Source organism: Aspergillus glaucus, assembly GCF_001890805.1.
Source record: "Aspergillus glaucus CBS 516.65 unplaced genomic scaffold ASPGLscaffold_2, whole genome shotgun sequence".
Classification (NCBI taxonomy): Eukaryota; Fungi; Ascomycota; class Eurotiomycetes; order Eurotiales; family Aspergillaceae; genus Aspergillus; species Aspergillus glaucus.
In genome coordinates, this window is record NW_019170454.1 from 686006 (window position 1) to 705309 (window position 19304).

General features: G+C 48.7%; 5 protein-coding genes across 5 annotated transcripts; 1 reads left to right on the plus strand and 4 right to left on the minus strand.

Moving 5' to 3' along the window:
* Positions 1–74: 74 nt before the first annotated feature.
* On the minus strand, positions 75–5920 carry ASPGLDRAFT_22010 (putative TFIIIC transcription initiation factor complex subunits Tfc3; the record flags this gene model as incomplete). The annotated part of the gene is made up of 3 exons (XM_022543147.1): positions 75–4517; positions 4599–5674; positions 5854–5920. 3 exons carry the CDS (start codon positions 5918–5920, stop codon positions 75–77), a joined length of 5586 nt encoding a protein of 1861 aa, XP_022405161.1.
* Positions 5921–6972: 1052 nt separating this feature from the next.
* Positions 6973–8274, plus strand: ASPGLDRAFT_63359 (uncharacterized protein; the record flags this gene model as incomplete). The annotated part of the gene is made up of 6 exons (XM_022548648.1): positions 6973–7150; positions 7220–7338; positions 7408–7469; positions 7520–7545; positions 7602–7951; positions 8002–8274. The coding sequence occupies 6 exons, from the start codon at positions 6973–6975 to the stop codon at positions 8272–8274; spliced, it is 1008 nt and encodes a 335-aa protein (XP_022405162.1).
* A 6007-nt stretch (positions 8275–14281) lies between these two features.
* On the minus strand, positions 14282–15497 carry ASPGLDRAFT_22012 (HNH endonuclease signature motif containing protein; the record flags this gene model as incomplete). Its single annotated transcript, XM_022543148.1, has 4 exons — positions 14282–14569; positions 14638–14793; positions 15011–15135; positions 15197–15497. 4 exons carry the CDS (start codon positions 15495–15497, stop codon positions 14282–14284), a joined length of 870 nt encoding a protein of 289 aa, XP_022405163.1.
* Positions 15498–15793: 296 nt separating this feature from the next.
* ASPGLDRAFT_117436 (uncharacterized protein) lies at positions 15794–17345 on the minus strand (the record flags this gene model as incomplete). Its single annotated transcript, XM_022539867.1, has 4 exons — positions 15794–16426; positions 16482–16602; positions 16660–17005; positions 17081–17345. Coding segments are annotated over 4 exons (1365 nt in total), but the record flags the coding sequence as incomplete, so codon positions are not given.
* Positions 17346–17514: 169 nt separating this feature from the next.
* Positions 17515–18007, minus strand: ASPGLDRAFT_712100 (uncharacterized protein). Its single transcript, XM_022549543.1, has one exon. It carries the CDS (start codon positions 17967–17969, stop codon positions 17694–17696), a length of 276 nt encoding a protein of 91 aa, XP_022405165.1. The 5' UTR covers positions 17970–18007; the 3' UTR covers positions 17515–17693.
* Between the last annotated feature and the right edge of the window lie 1297 nt (positions 18008–19304).

Here is a 19304-nt window from a genome sequence, read left to right on the forward strand (position 1 = left end):
TACTACGTACGAAGTAGTTTTGCTGTATTCATGGCACAATGAAGATAGTATTTCAACGAATATAATACAAACCCCTAACTCTCCGTCACCATCCACCACCACTCCCCAACAACCCACCCAGGCTGCTCATGCCTCTCACCCCGATATACACCACCACCACCACCACCACCACCCCTACCCGGCCGCGCCACAATACCAACCCCCTCCAACCACTCCAGCATGACCTGCACCTCCCACGCCCCGACAGTCGGCCTCATCATACTCGCCACACCCGCCGCGCTAATCCCCGGCCTCGTCGCAACACAACCAACCACAGCACCCGCAACGAGATCCCAGAGTAACTTGAAGAAGTTACCGTGGATGTCGAGCCAGACGGGTATTTTGGGGATTTTGTCAGAGGGGGATATGGGGAGGGTTGGTGGGAATGTCGAGGAGAGTTGGGATTCTATGGGGTTTCCGAAGGGATAGTTTTCTTTGACGGGGGTGATTTGTATACTGAAGCGCATTTTTTGCTTGTCGATTAAGCGGGTTAGGTAGCCGCCGTCTGTGAGGCCGAATTTCTCGCGTGGTGGGTTGCGCGGTTTGAGGATGATTTTGCGGTGCGCGGCGAGGTTGATCAGGGCTAGTATATCGCCGTCGTCGGCGGTATAGTCTACCTCCAAGCTCCCCTGTTCACGCAGCGCCGGATCAAGAACAGTCGACTTGAACTCCGCAGCCCTCCGCAACTGACTACTTTCAATAGCCCGCCGTCGCAACGTCGTAACAAACACCTCTGTGATGTCGTAGTTCCGGCCTGGCGTGACGCGTCCGCCGTTACCCATCATGATCACTCGCTCAGTCATGAGTGCCTGGATGGCGTTCTGGATGAGCGGTTCGCCGAACCGTTCGAGGGACTTGCGAGCTTGAGTAGCGTTGTAGGATTCCTGCGGAGTGACGATGTTGGCGCGGATCCATGTTTTGGCGACTTCGAGACGGTCGAGGTTTGCTTTGCGCTGGCTCGGGGTTGTGGGGTATTTGTGTTTGTGTTTAGGGCGCAGAGGTTCGGCGAAGGGGACTCCGGCGATGAGGGTACGTTTGCGGTTCAGGGTTACCGAGTTGGTGCCGTGGTAGACTTCATCGAGGGACGGGGATGGTTCCTCGCGGAGTTCGAAGACGCCGTCGAATTGGGCCTTGGTTGCGGGGAGGTTAGGCAGTTTCTCTGTTGATGGGATATCCAGCTGTGCCTGTGCCCAGTCTACTACCCCCACCCAGTCATACCCGTCCAAGTTCTCGTAGTCGATTTGCGGGACTTTATCGTTGGCGTACGCCTCGATGAAGCGCTCCTGGAAGTCGCTCTGCATTTTGGCGACTTGCAATCTGTTTCTGCTGAGAATAGACTTTCCGCGCTCGTGTATGAACTGTCCCTCGTGTTTCGGGAAACATTTTGCTACGAGCGGCCAGTCGACGTTCTTCGCTTCCAGACCACCTGCCAGCACCCGGACGGCTACGATCGACGCGATCATCCTCTGTACGAAGTCTTGGGGAAGTGTGTGCACTATACGGTTGCGGCGGATGGGCTGCTTGGGAGACGCCTTGTGGGAGCCCGGTGTCGATAGGTCGTTCAGTTTCTCCAGACGACGCTCCGGCGGGGCTCGAGTCGCCTGTCTTGTAGGCTGTCTTGTAGGCGGTTTCGTAGGCGGTTTTGTAACCTGTCTCGTTGCTTGTCTTGTAGTCATGGGCTCGCTCTCGCGTGGAACCGTCCGTTCTGCTCGTCGGTCGGCATCGAATCGGATGTTGCGCCTGATCGGTTTATTATCGAAGGAGCCCGGGACGGTTTGGTTGATGTACTCAAGACGATCACGCTTCTCATTGAAGAGGTCCTCGTTCTCGAGCTCCCATCTGAGAAGGTCGTCGTTTTCTTTGAAGAATTGGTCGGTCGGGTCTGTGGTTTCTGCCGTCTCCATGACATGCGGTTCTCTTTGGGTAAGTAGTGCATCGAGTGTGTCCGGTGGGTCATACATCCGTCTCCCGCGACGAGGTGCAGCAGCTGCGTGTGTCCCGAATGTCCCCGTGGCTGCATTGAACACCTGTTTTGGATTCATGAACATAGTATAATGAATATGCGGGAGAGGTGGCTTCTTTCGCAGCGCCGGCCGGCGAGCTGCAATGCCAGAATCAGTCCCGAATGTTCCACTGGCTGCGTGGAATGTCTGCGTGGCGTTCATGAATATAGCATAAGGCGGCAAGCACGAGACAGCAGTCCGAAGTCTCTTGATTTCACCGGCTTTCCTCAAAATACCTTCACCGATGACCATGCTGCCGGGTCTAGCGATCGAAGTCATGTTGTTTGGACCATGTCCGGGACGGCGAATTGTCATCAACCGGCCGGCCCTAGGCTCGTTGGTTTCAACAAATTCGTTCTCGAACATTTCCCAGAACTGTCTTTGGATCTTTCTTTCCCTCGCCAAGACGTAACTTGGCTTTTGCTGCAGTTGTACCGTTAAACCAGTCTCAACCGGGATCTGGGTGATTGGTCTATGTTCGCGTTTGATCAACCCATTGCTACCCTTGATTATATCCGGGTGAATCTCGCTATTTGGGGGGAAGTAAAACCGCGTTCCTGCTGAAAGCATTTTCTGCTGCATGTCCCTGACCGTGCGGTGACCTGGCGGGAGTTCAGGCTTTGTGATGATACTCTTCGTGATCATCACGCCCTTATCATCACGGCCACTGAAGGTTAGTTGGCGAAGCTTGCCCGCATCAACCAAATGCTTGACTGAGGTCCGGAGAGTGCGCATATCGGGCTTTTCTCTGTACTTTGTCTTCATCCATGCGGTTGCAAATGGATACCACAGTTCGCTGCCCATTGGATAGGCCCCTCCAGCCTTGTCGACGATTTCTGTGAGGATTTTCTTTCGCAGGACTGCCACTGAGCCGCCTGTATCCGTGCGGCCTTTTTTGTTTCGCTTTTTGCGAGCGGGCTCTGCAGTGGTATCAGCAGCATCATGTGGTTGATCAACAATCGAAGGCTCATCATGGTCAGCGACCATAGCGCCTTCTAGTTGTGCTTCATTTGCCAGAGCCTGGCGCTCTTCAGGGCCTTTCTCGCCACCAGACGGTGGTTCTAATTGACTTGAGGGTTGAGGCGTTTCTGGTATCGGAGCAGCAGATACGGTTCCATTTTGTGAAACAGGTTCGTTGTCATGTCGTGGTCTCTTTGGCTGTCTTCTACTGGTCTCGTTTTCAGCGGATCGGCTCGGTTCTTGCACTTCCATGGCACCTCGTTCAGGTTCGGCAGAGGATGGTAAGCGTTTGCGTTTGGTTGGATGTTCAGCTGTATCGATATCATGATTGTTAGGGGCAGGTTGGTTCTCCGGCGTAGAAACCGGGGCATCTTGCATGCCCGTATCTTCCACGTGGTTCTTGCGTCTTTGCTTTGGTGGCCGTCCTCTCCGTGTTGCAGTTACAGGGGATGGCTCTCCATCCACAGGCTGGCCTTCCTGGAAGGTTCTCTTGACTCCTCTCGAAGCAGCAGTAGGAGTGGCAGAGTCCTCAATTGCAGGTTCATTGATAACAGGAGTAGCAATAGGGGTCTCTGTAGAAGGAGTCTCGGGGACTGCATTCTCCCCGTTTTCTTCCACGGCCACGGCCACAGCCTCAGCCTCAGCCTCTTCCACAAACCAGGGAAACGACATCAGCTTTGACGACTTAAAAACGACAAGTTGACTAGTTCTTGGGCGTCCTCGAGCTTTACCAACCGGCCTCCGTCGACCGCGTGGTGTGGCATACACCCCAGGGTTTGGGCGCTCCATGAGGAGAATGTTATACTCGGTCCACGTCTCGTCCATACCCAAAGCCTCGAGCTTTTCTTTCTCGGACATGCCCTTGAAACGGTCTGTTTTGGTTCTTGGTCTCTTTGGACGTTTGGGCTGGACGACCTCCACCTCTGCATTTTCGTTATCAGCTCTGACTGTATCCATATTAACGTCCTCCTGGATCTCTTGCTTTGGTTCCTTTTTGGGACGTCCACGAGGAGCACTAGGCCGGCTATCTCCCTCTGGAGGCACGTTCGCCGGTCGTTTCTGGGTTCCAATTTGAAATGCATAGCTGCCGTCTTCCAATTGCACAGCAACAGGATCGCTAAATGAACGATTATAATCCTCCGGTTTGCCAACAGCCATGCATTCCAGGAGGCTAGCGTTGCCTTTTTTGAGTAGTTCCTTTGAAGGACCCTTCAAAGGGAACCCGTATTCATCCAGCCGAGGAACCACATCTATGGGCGGTATACGCCCATTCGTATTCTTGGAGGAGTATTCAACAGCCTCCCACACTGCGTCTCCTGCCTCGACAAGGTTTCTGTAGGTCGTGGCGGAGTAGTAGAGGTACATGGCTTGGGTCCGGTGAAGAACCGTGTCTCTGACGATAGCCAAATGGCGCAGGTGTGCAGGTTGCGAAAGCTGCCAACATTCAACAAGACGGCCCAATGCGTTCTCTAGGGGTCTACGGAAGAAGCCCCCGAAACAAATTCGGACAATGCCCTATCGCCTATTAGTTTTTTTTTTTAAAAAAGAAAAAAAAAAAAAAAAAAAAAAAAAAAACGAGATGAAAGCCGGGCCTACATAATTGTTGATGCCATTTGCCCCTGCTGCGTCAATAACGTTGAAGATCATATGGTGTAGATTGCGATCCGGCGTCCAGATGGGCAGGACCCGGCCAGATTCCTCAACATTGTCCTCGCGTTTGATCATGCCAAGCGTACCTTCGCTGGTTGAATTCCTTCCTGTTTCCTCTTCCAGATCATCGTCTGGCTCGTCCACATCCTCCTCTTTTTGTCCCATAAGGTTCCGGCTAAAAAGGTGGAACAGTTCAAGGTCTTTTTCTGAGGGTTCTCGTAGAAGCTTGACGCATGGATATGAATTGTTCATCGTGTCTTTGTATTGTGACATCGCCTTGACCCGTTTCAAGACGCCAATGCGTTCAAACTTGCGCAGTGCACGGGAAAGCACCTTCCAGCGCCACCGGTCAGAGAAACCCAGAATCCTTTTGAGATCCTCGCGAGCAATAATTCCGTGTTGCTTGAGAATTTCGAAAAGTTTATCAGTGAAGACATCGAAGTCGATAACGCGATCCGTTGCTTCAGCTCCCCGATTTGTCGGTGCTTCGGCCATGTACTCTGTTTTTGAGAATTTCGGCAAAATACACAAACTTGTCCGTATAGACTTGAACTGGAAGGGCCGTTTCTGAATGTATCCTTTGGTCTGCAACCTATCTGTCCGCTTCGGTACTGACCGTTTATCCTGGCCACTGAGTCTCACCAATTCTGTCTGAACAACGCCACTGGAGTTGCTGGACGCAATGATAGATAGAAGGGCGAACTCCGTAGGTAAGATCTTGGTCTCGTCCGGTTCATGACCGGCAACTGCAAGCCAGGTTCGCTCCTCCGTAACGAAGACCCGAGGCACATCATCCTTTGTTCCATCCGCATCTGCATTTTGGGTGAGACGTTCTGCATCATCAAAGGTGAGGTGGTTTCCCTCGCGGTTCTTGCCCACGGAGACCTCTGGATGCCTCGTCAGCCAGGACCAGACTTTGGCCTGGAAGCGACGGTCGACAGTATGTGTCTTGTGAGATGCATCCTGCGCTTCTTTGGCATAGAATGCGGTGGTGAAGTTCAGAATATCAGGTAGAGAGGCGCCTGGTGTTTGTTAGCCATGGTGAATTCTGATATTTTCATGTATAGCACAGGCAAGACGAAACAACATAAAACTAGCGCCTTTGGAGGCCGGTGGATACACAAAATTTGGACAGATCTAAAAGGATTTACATCCTGCAGGAGGCTTGCAGCAGACCAAAAAAAAAAAACAAAAGACCTACCTTGGTCACCACAAAGAGCAATCTCTGCCAATAAGTAATCAATCAGTTCTTGCAGACTGGGGGCCATATTCTATCCATGGCCATCTATAACCAAAATAAACAAATGAGATGGGTAGGTGTGTTGCTGTCTATATCATGCTCGATGCTAGCGATGGTGGAAAATTGAAAAATCTGCGATGGCGAAAGGCGCGATTCGAACCGACGAGGTTCAGTGACCGGAATTTCTAGTCACGTGACTTTACTCTTGCCTGTGGATTCAGGCATTATGCAAGTTAACTAACAATCCACAGGCGAGCCGGCCACCCAAGCCAGCCGGCCGCCTCTGTCTGTATTGCATACTAAATGGTCCTTTTTATAATCTCGATATCTTAGCTAGTTACACAACGCTAGTTCACTCCCACACTGCTTTCATCAACCGTTAACGTTCATCTGATTGCAAGGTACAAATACTACATCTAGATGGAGAGGATTTATGCACTTGGCCAATGGTGAATACCTGCTTATTACCAGCATTTCTCATACTAAAAGATCCGAGTGTCTTCGCGAATCTGCTGCTGACCAGACGACTAGACCATTGTACATACCATCATCCTCCCGTGGTTGCCCTCCCGCTATATAAAGCACAATGTCCGTTGCAATGACTCGAGTCTCGTCGAATTAACCTCGTATTGTGCCTGTGTATAATCACATGCATGATGTTATGCACACGGCTTATTGTACAGCCCACAACCATGCCACGACGATTACGTTCCCTCTTGATTCTGGTCTGCATTGACCAACGATACTCGAGATATATATAACTATTGAGTGTCCAAAACAACCGGATCTAGACATGACATCACTGGCTTTACATCAGTGTTAGGCCCAATCGGGAAACCGAGCCGCTAAAAGGGGAAGATCATTTGCCTCCGTCAGTTTCCGGCAAAGGACTCCGTCTTCCTTTCATAACTACATATCAATTGCGCTCATTCTTGCTTCTCGGGGACTTTCTTTCCTGTCTTCCTTTTGTTCCTGTTCACGCCATGAAGTTCGCCATTTGACCTTTCCTCTCTTCTCCCATCCTCTCGTCCGCCGCTACTACACCCAAATAAACAACCACAGCAGTCTATCGCCACACTCATGGAAGAAGGAACCGCCTCCTCGATCCCTTCCGAGCCTCCTCCGCTCCTATACTCGCTGCGAGACCGGAAGAAGTCCATCATCATCTTCTGGACGATCTTCATCATCGATACTTTGGGTCAACCGCTGGCGCTTTACTGGGCGCTGTGGTATGCTACAGATCTGTCGCACAATGTCGGTATGTTTTGAAGTCGCCGTTGTTTACTTGCCGGTCCTTATCGCTAACGCTTCCGGCGCTTTTTTCCAGTCTTCTCCATTGTCACCGCGTCGTTAGGAGGTGTCTCCGTGTTCGAATACTTTTATCGACTCTACAATTTGTTCCGGAAAAATTCTCGCGCACGGCCGCTGAACGCCAGGTCATCATGGGTACGCTCAACAACTTTCGAAATGGACAAAACAGGACGCAACGGTTGACACTAGGATTCTCAATTGCAGTTGGATTTCTTCCAGATTAACTTCACCATTGTTTGGTTGATCCTCGCGGTCGAGCTCATAGTGTAAGTATTACTTGGATAAATGTGCAGATCAACGGCTAACGGATCTGCAGTGGGACGGTACCTGAGGAACCATACGGTAAGCTTGCTCTCGGACTTCTGCCCGCTTGGCGTCATGCTCATCTCAATGAATAGTCCGTCTCGTTGCTATGGTCCTACCAACCGTCATGTTCTACTTCGGTGGCGTCCACCTATCCCTTGACGTCCTTCGCGCCTGTGGCTACAAAGCTCCGTTCCGCATTTCTTCCACACCGAAAGGTTCCGTGATGCCAACCGCTTTATATGTTCTTATCGAAGATGTAGTCGCCGTCGACGGAGGTGGTGGCCAAGTATACCGATACGCCTTGCGAACACGATACCTGTCTAGCCCGTATTTCCGGCGAATGTTGTTTGAAATGAACTGCTTCTGGGGTGGTGGCTCCGTCATCTTTGCAGCTGCCATCACCGCAATCATCTTCACTACACCCAGGCCGATTGCTTACACTGTGAGTTTTAATTCTCTCCTATGGGCCGCACATGTACTAATGATGCATAGCTGGGATGGACTCTACCATTTGTATGGGCGGCAGTCTGGACCTGCATCACCATCCCATGGGTCCAAAGTGACCTCCGTCGCGAAAAGGAAGCTTGGCGCGAAGGTCGGGTCCAGGGAGGCGTTCCCTTCACCGACGACATCACCGCGCCAACCGCCCGGACTCGCTTCCGCTCCGTCCAAGAAAACCTACCACACCTTCTGCCATGGGTCCGCGAGAAACAGTCGAACCCGTCGTCACCTTCGGAAGGCGAATCACCCCCGGCTACCCAATGAGTCCTTTAAAACACTTCTCCTTTCTAGACCCTTGACGCCAGTCACGACCTTATATACCCATGTCTTTTTTTCTTTAAACTTAATTATAGACACGCTCTATATGAGAAATGCCTAATATTCGACAGTTATCCACAGGTACACGGAGGGTGGGACTGGATTGCGCAACCGGAGCTATGAGTTTTTGTTTATGTCTGCTTTTCTTCGATTTAGAAAGGGAGCAAGTTTTGGACATGTGCCATGTTCAATCTTCATGCAATGTTTTCATGTTACTGTATCTAGATACCCATCTTGTGCATAATTCAGATAGCAGGCAAATGAACGCATAACTATAATAAAAGCATGTAACAAAGAAGGTATCAGTATTAAAGCGACTGAATTCACTGGATTTACTTCACTTCCCAAGAAAGACAGACATCTTTCACTGTCACTGCCTATATAAACCTCCCCGGTCATTGCCAATCAACCTTCATCACTATCCTTCTGATCCCAGCTCTCCAGCACCGGCCCCTATCCAACTCTTACCCAAGCACAAAACCATACTCTGGTTACCACAGTCACAGGTACCAGGAAGACTTAGCTGAGAGGTGCGAAATCAAAGAAGCTTGATTGGAAGTGACAGATGACGGCCAAGGAGTAACATGACGCCACAAGGGACACTGAAACCAAGGCTAGCGGCGAGGCAGAGGATAGCAAGGTCCAACAGCAGAACGGGACAGTTAAGGAGGCGGATCCAGAGCCGGAAGACGAGGCCCTCGCGCTCGCAAAGCAAATTGTGCCCTTCGTGCGAATACTGCACCCACACCCACTAGTACAATGGCCATGATACCATCTTGGGTCATGTTGTTCCAAAGCCCTCCACGAGTGGAAGACACGCTTACCGAGAAAGAAGACGACTACCCTGAACTTGGGCAATTTGAGATTAAAGGCGACAATACAGTACATACTGATATCGTTCATTGGTTCCTGGTCAAGCCAATACTTGCTAATATCGCGAAACTAGCTCGCAATCTCATTGGACACCGAGGACAAATGGCAGGGAAAATGTTATACCAGTCATGGGTGCTGGTACTCTTTCTTTTTCACTGAATTAGAAAGAGAATGAGCATGTAATAAGTGCTCATGGGTACCAGTAAGTAGAGCTATGCTCTTCTATCTCCGAGTCTCAATTCTTGATATACTAATTCATTTAACCAATTTGGCAAGTCAGTCGCGCATCCGTACAGGGTCTTTTCCAAGCAGCCAGCTTGGTATGTTATACAAAGCACAGGGCTGCCGACTACCCACCCTCATCATAGAGACAGGCTGGTCAGAAACGCATCGTCATTTGAAGTCAATAGAAATCCTCTCCCTGGTAATGACCGCACACCACTGACCTGTTGCACTTCTGCACACACCCACTTGGTAGCCAGCAAGTCTGGTTTAGCAAGCCGAAATACCACGGAGGACAAAAGGCCAGCGAATTTTACCCGAAGTACAAGGATAGAGGAGGAACATGGCAGCCGTGGGGCCTGATTCAACGAGATCAAGACGGAAAGATCACGAAGCATTTATGACGAATGTGCGCAGGTCCGAGGGATTGAACCCAGGGCGAATGCTGACAGTGTTCCCGTACAAACACAACTCAGTGTAACTAATCACATTCGTCCACAGAATGGATACGACGCAGGTATTTTCTCATCCTAGCGAGGAGAGCAAAAATAACGGAGAGGGGAAGGCCGAGAAGAGCAATGGAGGGGACGCTAGGATGATGGGAATGACAGAGAGAAGGCACCTTATGGGAACAATTAGAAGAGGATGTATGCGCATTTCCGTCCTGTTAGTACAAAGCAATCAGTTGAGCTCCAAAGTGACAGTTAATTTAACTCCTAGATGCACCTTGAAATGCTGCAAGACCACATGTACGCAAGATTGGGCAAGATTATGACAGATGCCAGTCCTGAAGTCTTAGAAACTTAGCCAGGGGTCGTTGTAAAGTTCTCTTGCCGTAGCTCGATGCTCCGAATCCAATTGGAGCATCCTCTTCGCATAGTCAAGGAACAATTGTTTGTCTTCGTCGTGTAAAGATGGGGTAAGATTCGATCAGTTGAAATCCTCTGACGGGATCAAGTCTGGAAGTCTGAAGATTCCTAGATAGGCTTTTCTAAGCATCCGAGATATCATGCCAGCATAAACATATCATACCTTCGTCGGAAAAGAACATGGAGCAAAGGGCTTTACCAGCTTTCTCCAAGAATCGCGAAGGAGGCGGACCAAGAAGCTGTATCATTTGCGCTAAGTGAGCAGCTTGAGAGTACTCATCTTCCACGAAATTTTCCGTTAAAGATAGCGGTCTCCGCCAGAAGATCCCAGAGCTATAGTTCTCTTAGCATCTGTGTATAAGCCGTATGCTGAGGTTTCTTACCACAAACCCCAGATTCCAAATATAAGCACTATAAGACCAACCTGCCTCCAAAAGAACCTCCGGCGCACAAAACTGCAGCGGCTGAATATCATAGCTGTGCGGAATCGACGCATTTCCAAAAACAGCGGCACTGAAATCACTGGTTTTGACTTGCCCTGCCCCCTTCTTTAGAGGGCCAAAATCAGGCCGTTACGTGAATATAGGACGATCAGAAGACATTTTATATCGAGGGGCGTCAGCTTCCTGATAACGGACGTAGTTTTCAAGAGTGGTAGGGTCTTCGAATGCAATAAGTTATCGGATTTGAGGTCTGTCAAATGAGTATTAGGGATAATCTTCTGGCGCAATAGATGGGAATCAATAAGGACTCACCTGTGTGTATGATGTGGCACTCAGGATGAAGAAAATCCAACCCCTTCAGCAACAACCTCAGGGAAGCTTTCAGTACCTTCGGAGGTAAGCCGACACTCCCAAGATGTCTTCCCAGCAGCCAAAGCGGTTCTCTCAAAGGCTCGAAAACTAGACATATACGCTTTCTAAAAGGGCCCTGGATCTGAAAGAAGTCCTCTACGGTACGAACATGTGTCTGACCCTGATGGTCGGATTTCAGTCCAACCTGAGAAATATGTTGGGATATCGCCAGTTCTTTTTGGGCAGATTTCTGTGCACCTTCGCCGTTGTTTGTGATTTTTAGCGTTATATATCTGTTCCTATACGTACCTGTTTTTCTAGAGCGACTCTTCTGGACGCCGCCGCTTTAATGAGGGTACTCTCCCCCTTTATATTGCGCGGATAGTTCGACGGCCATGTCTGATGAACAGCCCTCAAAATTGCCCAGGTCGTCCAATCTGCCATACAAGATGATACACAAGTAGAAAGCTGGTGGAAACTAGCTGAATCCTGAGTGGCGAACTCTAAGCGAAGCATACACCCAGGACAACTGTAAATTAATATGAAGATAGGTTTCCAACAAAGCTATAAATACAAGTATTTCCCTCTCTTCAAGATAGTCAATTATGTGGAAGCAAGATCCCATCAGCCATTACTCCTTTCATTTACCCTTCTTATATTACATCTTTCAATTGTCTTATTCACATTAATCTTCCGCATTCGTGCCTTTCCCAGTTCGCTGACGAGATGATAGGCAAAAGAAGTTTCTTCTGAGATGAAGAGGTAAAAAGAAAGCGCCATGAGCGCCGGGCAGAAAATGGCTATGTTGTGACGGCCTGGTCACGTTGGCTGGGTATCACGTGAGGTGCAGTTGTTTGCTTTGTTGATAACTACGGCGTTACCTCCTTTCTTCCTTCTTCGTGTCAATTATTCTCGTCGATAGCTACCTAGGTAGAACACATGAGTTGATGTTCCGTTATCCTAGCTGAGCCCCGTGACAGCTGATGGAATTTGGAAACCCAGGAAACTGACTTCAAAAAGGAAGAGAGCTGCCAAGACAGAACCAACATGTGTGGATGAGAAGGCTCAAGAGCCAGTCCCAACGCAGGCCAATTTCACATTCTGGGAATATCCATGCCCTCCCTCTTACTCCAGCAGTGATGCACCAGGCAGCTTGGCCAGCAAGAACAGCACAGCTGACATTTCAGCCCTCACTTCTTCTTTGAGTTCTAGCGGCCCATGAAAGTGGTGTATGTCCTCTCTCGTCTTGTTGGTTTGGATCAATCCATTTTTGTCACAGGAGTAATTGCATCAAGTTCGCAGGTCCGTTTTTTGCGAGTAAATGGAGGATGGTTTCTTCGTTGTCATTCTGTCGAGAAATGTGCCATGCAGTTAAGAAGTTTGTTAACCTCGGGATTATATGAAGCACGCAGAAAAGTGCGTCAGGATCCAAATTATGAGCTATGAGCATCAATATCTCCGGTGGCAATAAGTGTAGCATTTGTCCTAAAGCTGGCAGGTTTATCTGGACACGATCAATGGAGGTACTTTGAGAGGCTATAGTTGATTGGGCGTTGTTATTTTGTCACTCGATAAACACTTGAATTGTTTCCGAAAGCTATTAGCTATCGAAGAAAAAACTTTTCTGGTAGCGAGACACCTCAAAAAGGTTTTGTAGACCGACATGCAAATCTTCGGAGCGTTGTCGCGTCCGACTGTCCGATGAGATCCGACGAACGTTTGAGGTAGTAGGTACCACATAAGGTAAATACTGTAGCAATGGATTATATACGTATTACCTATCTCACTGTCGCGATAATGTAACTCTAGCTGCTATTCTAGCCTATCTAAAGCACTGTCGATACAAAAATGAAAGGAGAATGCTAGAATTCCCACGACTCATCAACCGATTTAATAGCCCAGTCAAATTTCTCCTGTAAGCTCTTCGAAAATAGTTTATTTACTAGCACATTGAATTTTTTCGAGAACACTAGAGTCGCGGATCGGTATAATTCTATATCGCATTAGCCATCAGCGGATGAACTAAAACCGCGCCTGGAACATCAAAATCAGCACCCACGAAAAACACGTCTTTTTCACACGTCAATCGACCGATAGGGGCCTCCTGGCACCTATAAACCACCATGGAGGCACAGAGACCCCGTAGTGGTGGTGCCCCCCCCCCAGCTCACGGGAACACCGGATATGCGGATTCATCATCACTGAATGGCACTGCAGTCACATCATCACGAGCCCTAATACTGGGATGCTTGATGGTCTCGTTCACTCACATCATGCAGGAGGCTTTGCTGTTCTTTTCCAGCACTGAAGCACAAGTCGCTTGCTGGTGATCATAATTCGGCATTGGCATTAAACCCACTCATAGAACCGACTCTCTTATAGAAGTGACAGAAGTCCTTCATTGCCTTGCTCGGGACGTCAATACCCGAGTCCCAACTGAGCCAGATTCCTATGCTGATGAAATGCTGGTAGACGGCATTCGGATTATCCCCAACCCAATGCACGAGGCTTGTTTATGGTGTACGTGATGTATTTTTGCTACGGCATCTTTTTGCAAGAAAACCTCAGGCATTGATTCCGACATAAAACGTAGGGCTCCCCACTGGTGTCCAAGTAATATCCGGGGCGCGTCTACAAAGTGCCGTTGATGTTGAAATGCATTCAATGATTTTTAGATAACTCTACTATATACACACTGAACACAAATTGATGTGTTGCGGGCGAGTCAAATTTGGAACACTATCGGGGTATCAATGCATCATGCTGAGGGTAGAGACGAGAAACGAAAAGGACAAGATGGAACAAAAAGCAGAAGGGAACGCCTGTAGCCAAAGGAAAGATAAGACATAGCATGCCAATTGGTGATTATTGTGTCGATAAGAGATGCATTTTTGTCGAGTTGCACCAGGCAGGACAGATGCATGCGGCCGGGTTTCAGCTTTAAAAGGTAACGGAACGAGAAGGGATGTCAGATGAGTTCCCGCAGGTCTTGAACCAGATAAGTTCTAAATCAGGTATGCAATAATCGGTCCTTGTCAGAGAAGCGATCACAGCAAGACTGATCAAAGTTAAGGATGACCGATGTTAAGGCCAAAAAAAAAAAAAAAAAAAATCCGGAAGCGCAAATGGAAGCGCACTGCCATCGAAGCTGTTTTTCCAGATCACTATTAATGGACGGAACAAGGAGTCAGAAGCTCAAAACGCAAAGAGTAAAGTCTTCGCGTCGCTACTGCCGTCGTTCGCCAGGCATTTGAGTTCCTCTCTTTCTTGGATAATTTTGTCGATACGTTCTGACATGCCTGAAGCATGGAGGATCTTTGCCAGCGCACAATGAACTTCAAGTACTTCAGGACTCGGGAGGGCGGCATCTGAGTGCTGCTGGAACGTGATTTTCCGAATTCCATAGACATCCGGCCGGGGCAAGTAGGCTTGTATGACGCCTGGTTCAAATGTCAAGATGAAGTATTCGTTTAGGTTCACTCTCTGCAGGCATTAGCGTGCTTTTCGTCTCCTTTACTTCTCGCCTGGGGTTAGATGTTGAAAGAACATACAGTTGCCTCAAAAGCGATACGAAAGAGGCCAAACGCCCGATGAATTCCCGCTTCTAAGGTCATAAGATTTGACTGGTCGTTAATGTCCTGAGGACCAAGGCCGATACGCGGAAAGCACTTTCTGAGAGTGGTCCAAATCTGAGACACTTTGTAATCCTGCAGTGAGTCAATATTTATAGGGCTGTAATAGAATATTCTGACGGACCTAGTCTCTGTCCTCCCAATGGCAAATCGAGAAGGGAATAATATGGGCCAACTCAGTATCACATGGATATGGCGAAGGATCTACTGAAACCAAGCCGGCCTTCACTGCATTCACTTCAGGTAGGCCCGTTGCTAGACATCGAAAACCGTCCCGACGAAGACAAATCACTTTGAGCAATTTCTGTACAGTCCTCGTTGGCGTCTCTCCCATGGAGCTAGCCGTAATCTCTGACGCTTCATGAAAATCTTCAAACGGTGATGGCGTTATCTGCGGCATAGCAGAGCGTGCTTTCACTATAGATAAGAAAACAAGATTAGGAATCAGTACACAGTTCAGATGCAACATTGGACTCACTTGGCATCAGAATCGAAGTGAGCAGATGTTGATATAAACAATGCAGTCGTTCATCATCCAAGAAGACAACAAACTCAGCAAGCATTTGCTTGCCATCATCTGGTAAAAAGTCCAAAAAGCTCATGAGAACGTCCCGGGTCTGGTCATCTTGCCCCTTTGGTACATACGACGCAACTCGCTCGTGGGCAGCTCGGTCGTCAAAATATGACGGCACACTGCTCAGGTCACTTTCCGTACTAAAGAAATTGGATATCATGTCGTCCACTTCGTCCCCAAATACGTCCTCACGGCTCGTAGCCATGGCGGGAGAGTGGCGATGGTGAGTTCAGTATGGCAGTGAGGTGAAAGATGATCCAGGACACAGAAAGTGGTTGATATACAAAGAGCAAAGATGGAAATAGCGAGTTATATTAGAAGTAGTGAGCACTAGATGGACAAGGGACGATGGTTATGGATGTAGGTGATCTAGAGTAAGACGGGAAGATATTCTGCCACCGCCACCGGCGCCACAAGTGGAAAACGGTCGAGTTTGCTCTGTTTGCATTGCATTCAATGTTGAATGCTTCTATACATTCACCTCAACAATTACGTCCTTTCTCAGTCACTCCCAGCAACAACATACTGCTTCTCCATCTTCAACATCCCCAACGTCTCATCACTCAACCCCAACTTTTCCTTCACAATCTGCCTCGGCGTACTCGCAATCCACTGCCCCAATGCAATATCTGTAAAAACATCCGCCTGCAGCACCTCCAAAAACACCAACTCCTCGTCCCCTGTATTCTCGATATAGTGGCTATTCGACTGTGGGAAGTAACCCACGTCATCGGCCATGTAATTGAATGTGGTTGCTGTCAAGGGCGCCTCGAAGAGCGTCGCGCGGCCCTGGCCATGAATGAAGAACATCCATTTGTCGCTGGACAGGTGCCAGTGGATCTCGCGCATGCCGCCGGGGTTCACAGTCACGATTGCGGCGGAGAAATTGGAGGCGATAGGGAAGGTTGCGGGGTCAATGATTTTAATGGAGCCACCGGCGACGCGGTGTGCGGGTTGTTGGGAGAAGTGGTAGGTGTAGCTTTGGGAGCGGGGGATGAGGCCGGCAAGGGTGGTTACGTTTTGTTCGGAGATGCTTGAGGGGGCGGGGGTGCCGGGGAAGATGTATAATTTGTCTTGGGGGATATTGTCCAGGGAGGAGATGGGGATGCCTAGGTCTTTGGTGAGGACTTCTTTCTGTTGGTTTCACTTATCAGTATGCGTTCGTTTTAAGAGGATATTGGGGACATACCAGCTGATGAGCAAACACCTGCGAAGCCAGGAAGGTGTTATCCTCAGAAAACGACCCGTCATCAAAAACAAGCAGAAACTCAACACCCCCATCTAGGGCTTGAATTGAATGAGGAACGCCCCTTCATCATCAGCACCACATCCCGATAACCAACCATGCCAAACCAACATATACTTACTTAGAAAAAAACCACACATCTCCCTCCGTAACATCATCAACAAACGTCTGCCCCTTCTCATTAACAGCCTGGACCTGACAAGACCCATTCAGCACCAACGACCACTCCCCCGCAACATGCCAATGCAGCTTCCGATACGCCCCAGGCTCAAGCCGCATATTTACACCAGCCATCCTGGTAGCATCAGGCATCACGACTGTATTTTCCTGCCTTGCCCAGCCGGAGTTCTCAATACCTAGTCTGTTGCGGCTGAGTGCCATGGGCCATTGTGCATTGATTGTCTGCCCCTTGTCGGTGCTGGGGGGTGCGAGTTTGTTACTGTTTAGGCGTTGGTAAACGTCATTTCCTGTCTAGTTAGCATTCCTACTCTCCGCCCTCGATTATATCACCCCCATGAGAGGCGGAGATAGTGTAGACATACTCAGCCCTGGGTCCGTGCCCCCGTGACTCCCGCGGATCGGCTGTGGATTCTCAACATCCCCGAGATCAAGATAAACACCCTTATCCGCATCCTCCTTCTGCCCTTTCACCAGCTCATACTGGACCGAGGTATTTTTCACGGGAACATCGCGAGAAGGCGAGTAACTAATGAGATTGCTCAAGCCGCGCAGTCCGGGATTAGAGGTCAGAGCTGCCTGTGCAGCGGAGAAGAGAAGGACAAGCGCAAGGATGTGTTTTATAATATGATGCAATAGTTCACTGGCTAACAAGTTATTATTTGTGTGAACAAACGATTGTTGAAAGGGCAGTAGTGGTTGCCTGCAACTGGGTAGTATGCAGTATTTATATCTATCAGGTGCGACGCTACACCATACTACTTTGGTTCTTGGTATGTATGTGCATTCATTATACCACGGTCTGTCTAGAGGTGCAGACAAGGCCGGAGCCAGCTTGGCCTCTGCCGGCCCTCTGTCTGGCTGGGAACGAAACGAGTTGAGGTGACCGTATTGTATCTGTTAACTACTATGCTCGGAAGGATGTCATAGGCACTATTCAGAACGAATAGACGAAGAACTCTGATGCTAGATATCTATCTATCGTACGGCCTTTTTATACACAATCTGGCGGCCGTCAACTAAGCGCAAAAGGGAAGGTCGTTGCGAAAGAAGTTCAAAGAGACAAAAGGAGTACAAAGCGCATAACGCATGTATGCGGTGGTCATTGTCAAAGGATGCTGCTGCATAGCTGTAGTCCCCGGTCCTATCATCATAGTTGTATCCGCTCATGCATATGCTCGGGCAGCCATAAGTCGTACGTCGTAGATAGGCAGGATAGTCAGACTCTGATTGGTCAGTCAAAGTAGCGAGCATTATCAATCATTCGGCATATATGGAAGTCAACAGTATCTGCCATATACTGTAAGACACTCGTACGAGCGCGGGGACAATGATGTGTACTAAATTAGAGAAATCAGAAACCAAGAATCCAGAATTAGAAATTAGAGAAAACAATCACATTGGGAGATTCACTGCCGATTTACCGGTTACAACATACATTATAGTCCACTGTTATACTTACTCTATCAAAAACAAGAGAGAAACTAAGAGGTCAAGCCTACAAACTAGAAAGCTTGTCCGAGACTTAAACTCTATAATTTTGTTGCCTGGACTGATTTACGGGCATGACTCTCGATTGCTATTGTTATAATGTATCAATCTTGCAGATTATATTGCATGCAGTTGCCACCAAGGTTACATACAATGCCGGGTTATCGGGGGTACGGAATACGGGTTTATGCAACGGTATGTCCGAATGCCTCAGTGATTCCCGGGGCGGGACTATACAGAGAAAGAAGTGAGTTGATGATTCATTTTAAGTTGTTATGTTTACATTCTTCCCACAGCAATATGGCCGTGGTTTACCGCCTGCGTTGATCGCAGTGTTTCATGGCCATGAGTTGAGCTCACGGCTCAACCCTGCATGGCTGCAAGTATCCGAGATCTAGCTAGAACAAGTTAATGAGTACTACTACTACTACTACTACTACTACTATTACACTGCTACTATTACACTGCTACTGAAATGGTGAGACCAGAGGGTAACGTCTGATAAACTGAGACAAAAATTGGCCTGAGCGTGAGAAAATGGTATTAAGACAACGGGATGGGGTTGTGGTGTGAAAAGTGAGAATGATAAGAAGGTGTTGAAAGCATTGAAGTGAAGGTGTCGAGTTAGGGCAGCCAAGAAACAAGAAACTGGTCATGATTGGAAGATAATAATCACCGTGAGCGCAGCGGCGAGCGATTAGTATGGAACTTGTTTGTGTTTTGGGAAGGGGGGGTAGACAGAATAAAATATAGGTTATAGATATTTGGGATGCTGTCTGTTGCCTTCCAAAGTCGTTGAATTAGTACTCCCTATATCCCATGGCAAGAGGAACTCTAAGTGTCTTTCGCGAGCCATACTGTAGAATTAGCTCCCCAGCCCGGTTTTGAAACGATATAGTATCGCCCAGAGATTGTCTTGCCGATACGAGCGGAATAGTATTTCTTCGGGTCATAGTAGGCATAGTGGTCCTCCTCTGAGATGGAGAGGGAATTGGCCTTGCGCAATTTCGGCCCTGGTCTGGATGAATTTGGGCTAAGTCTAAGAAGCTTGGAAAGGGATGACCGATAGCGCGACATTGAAGCATATTCAGTGGTGAT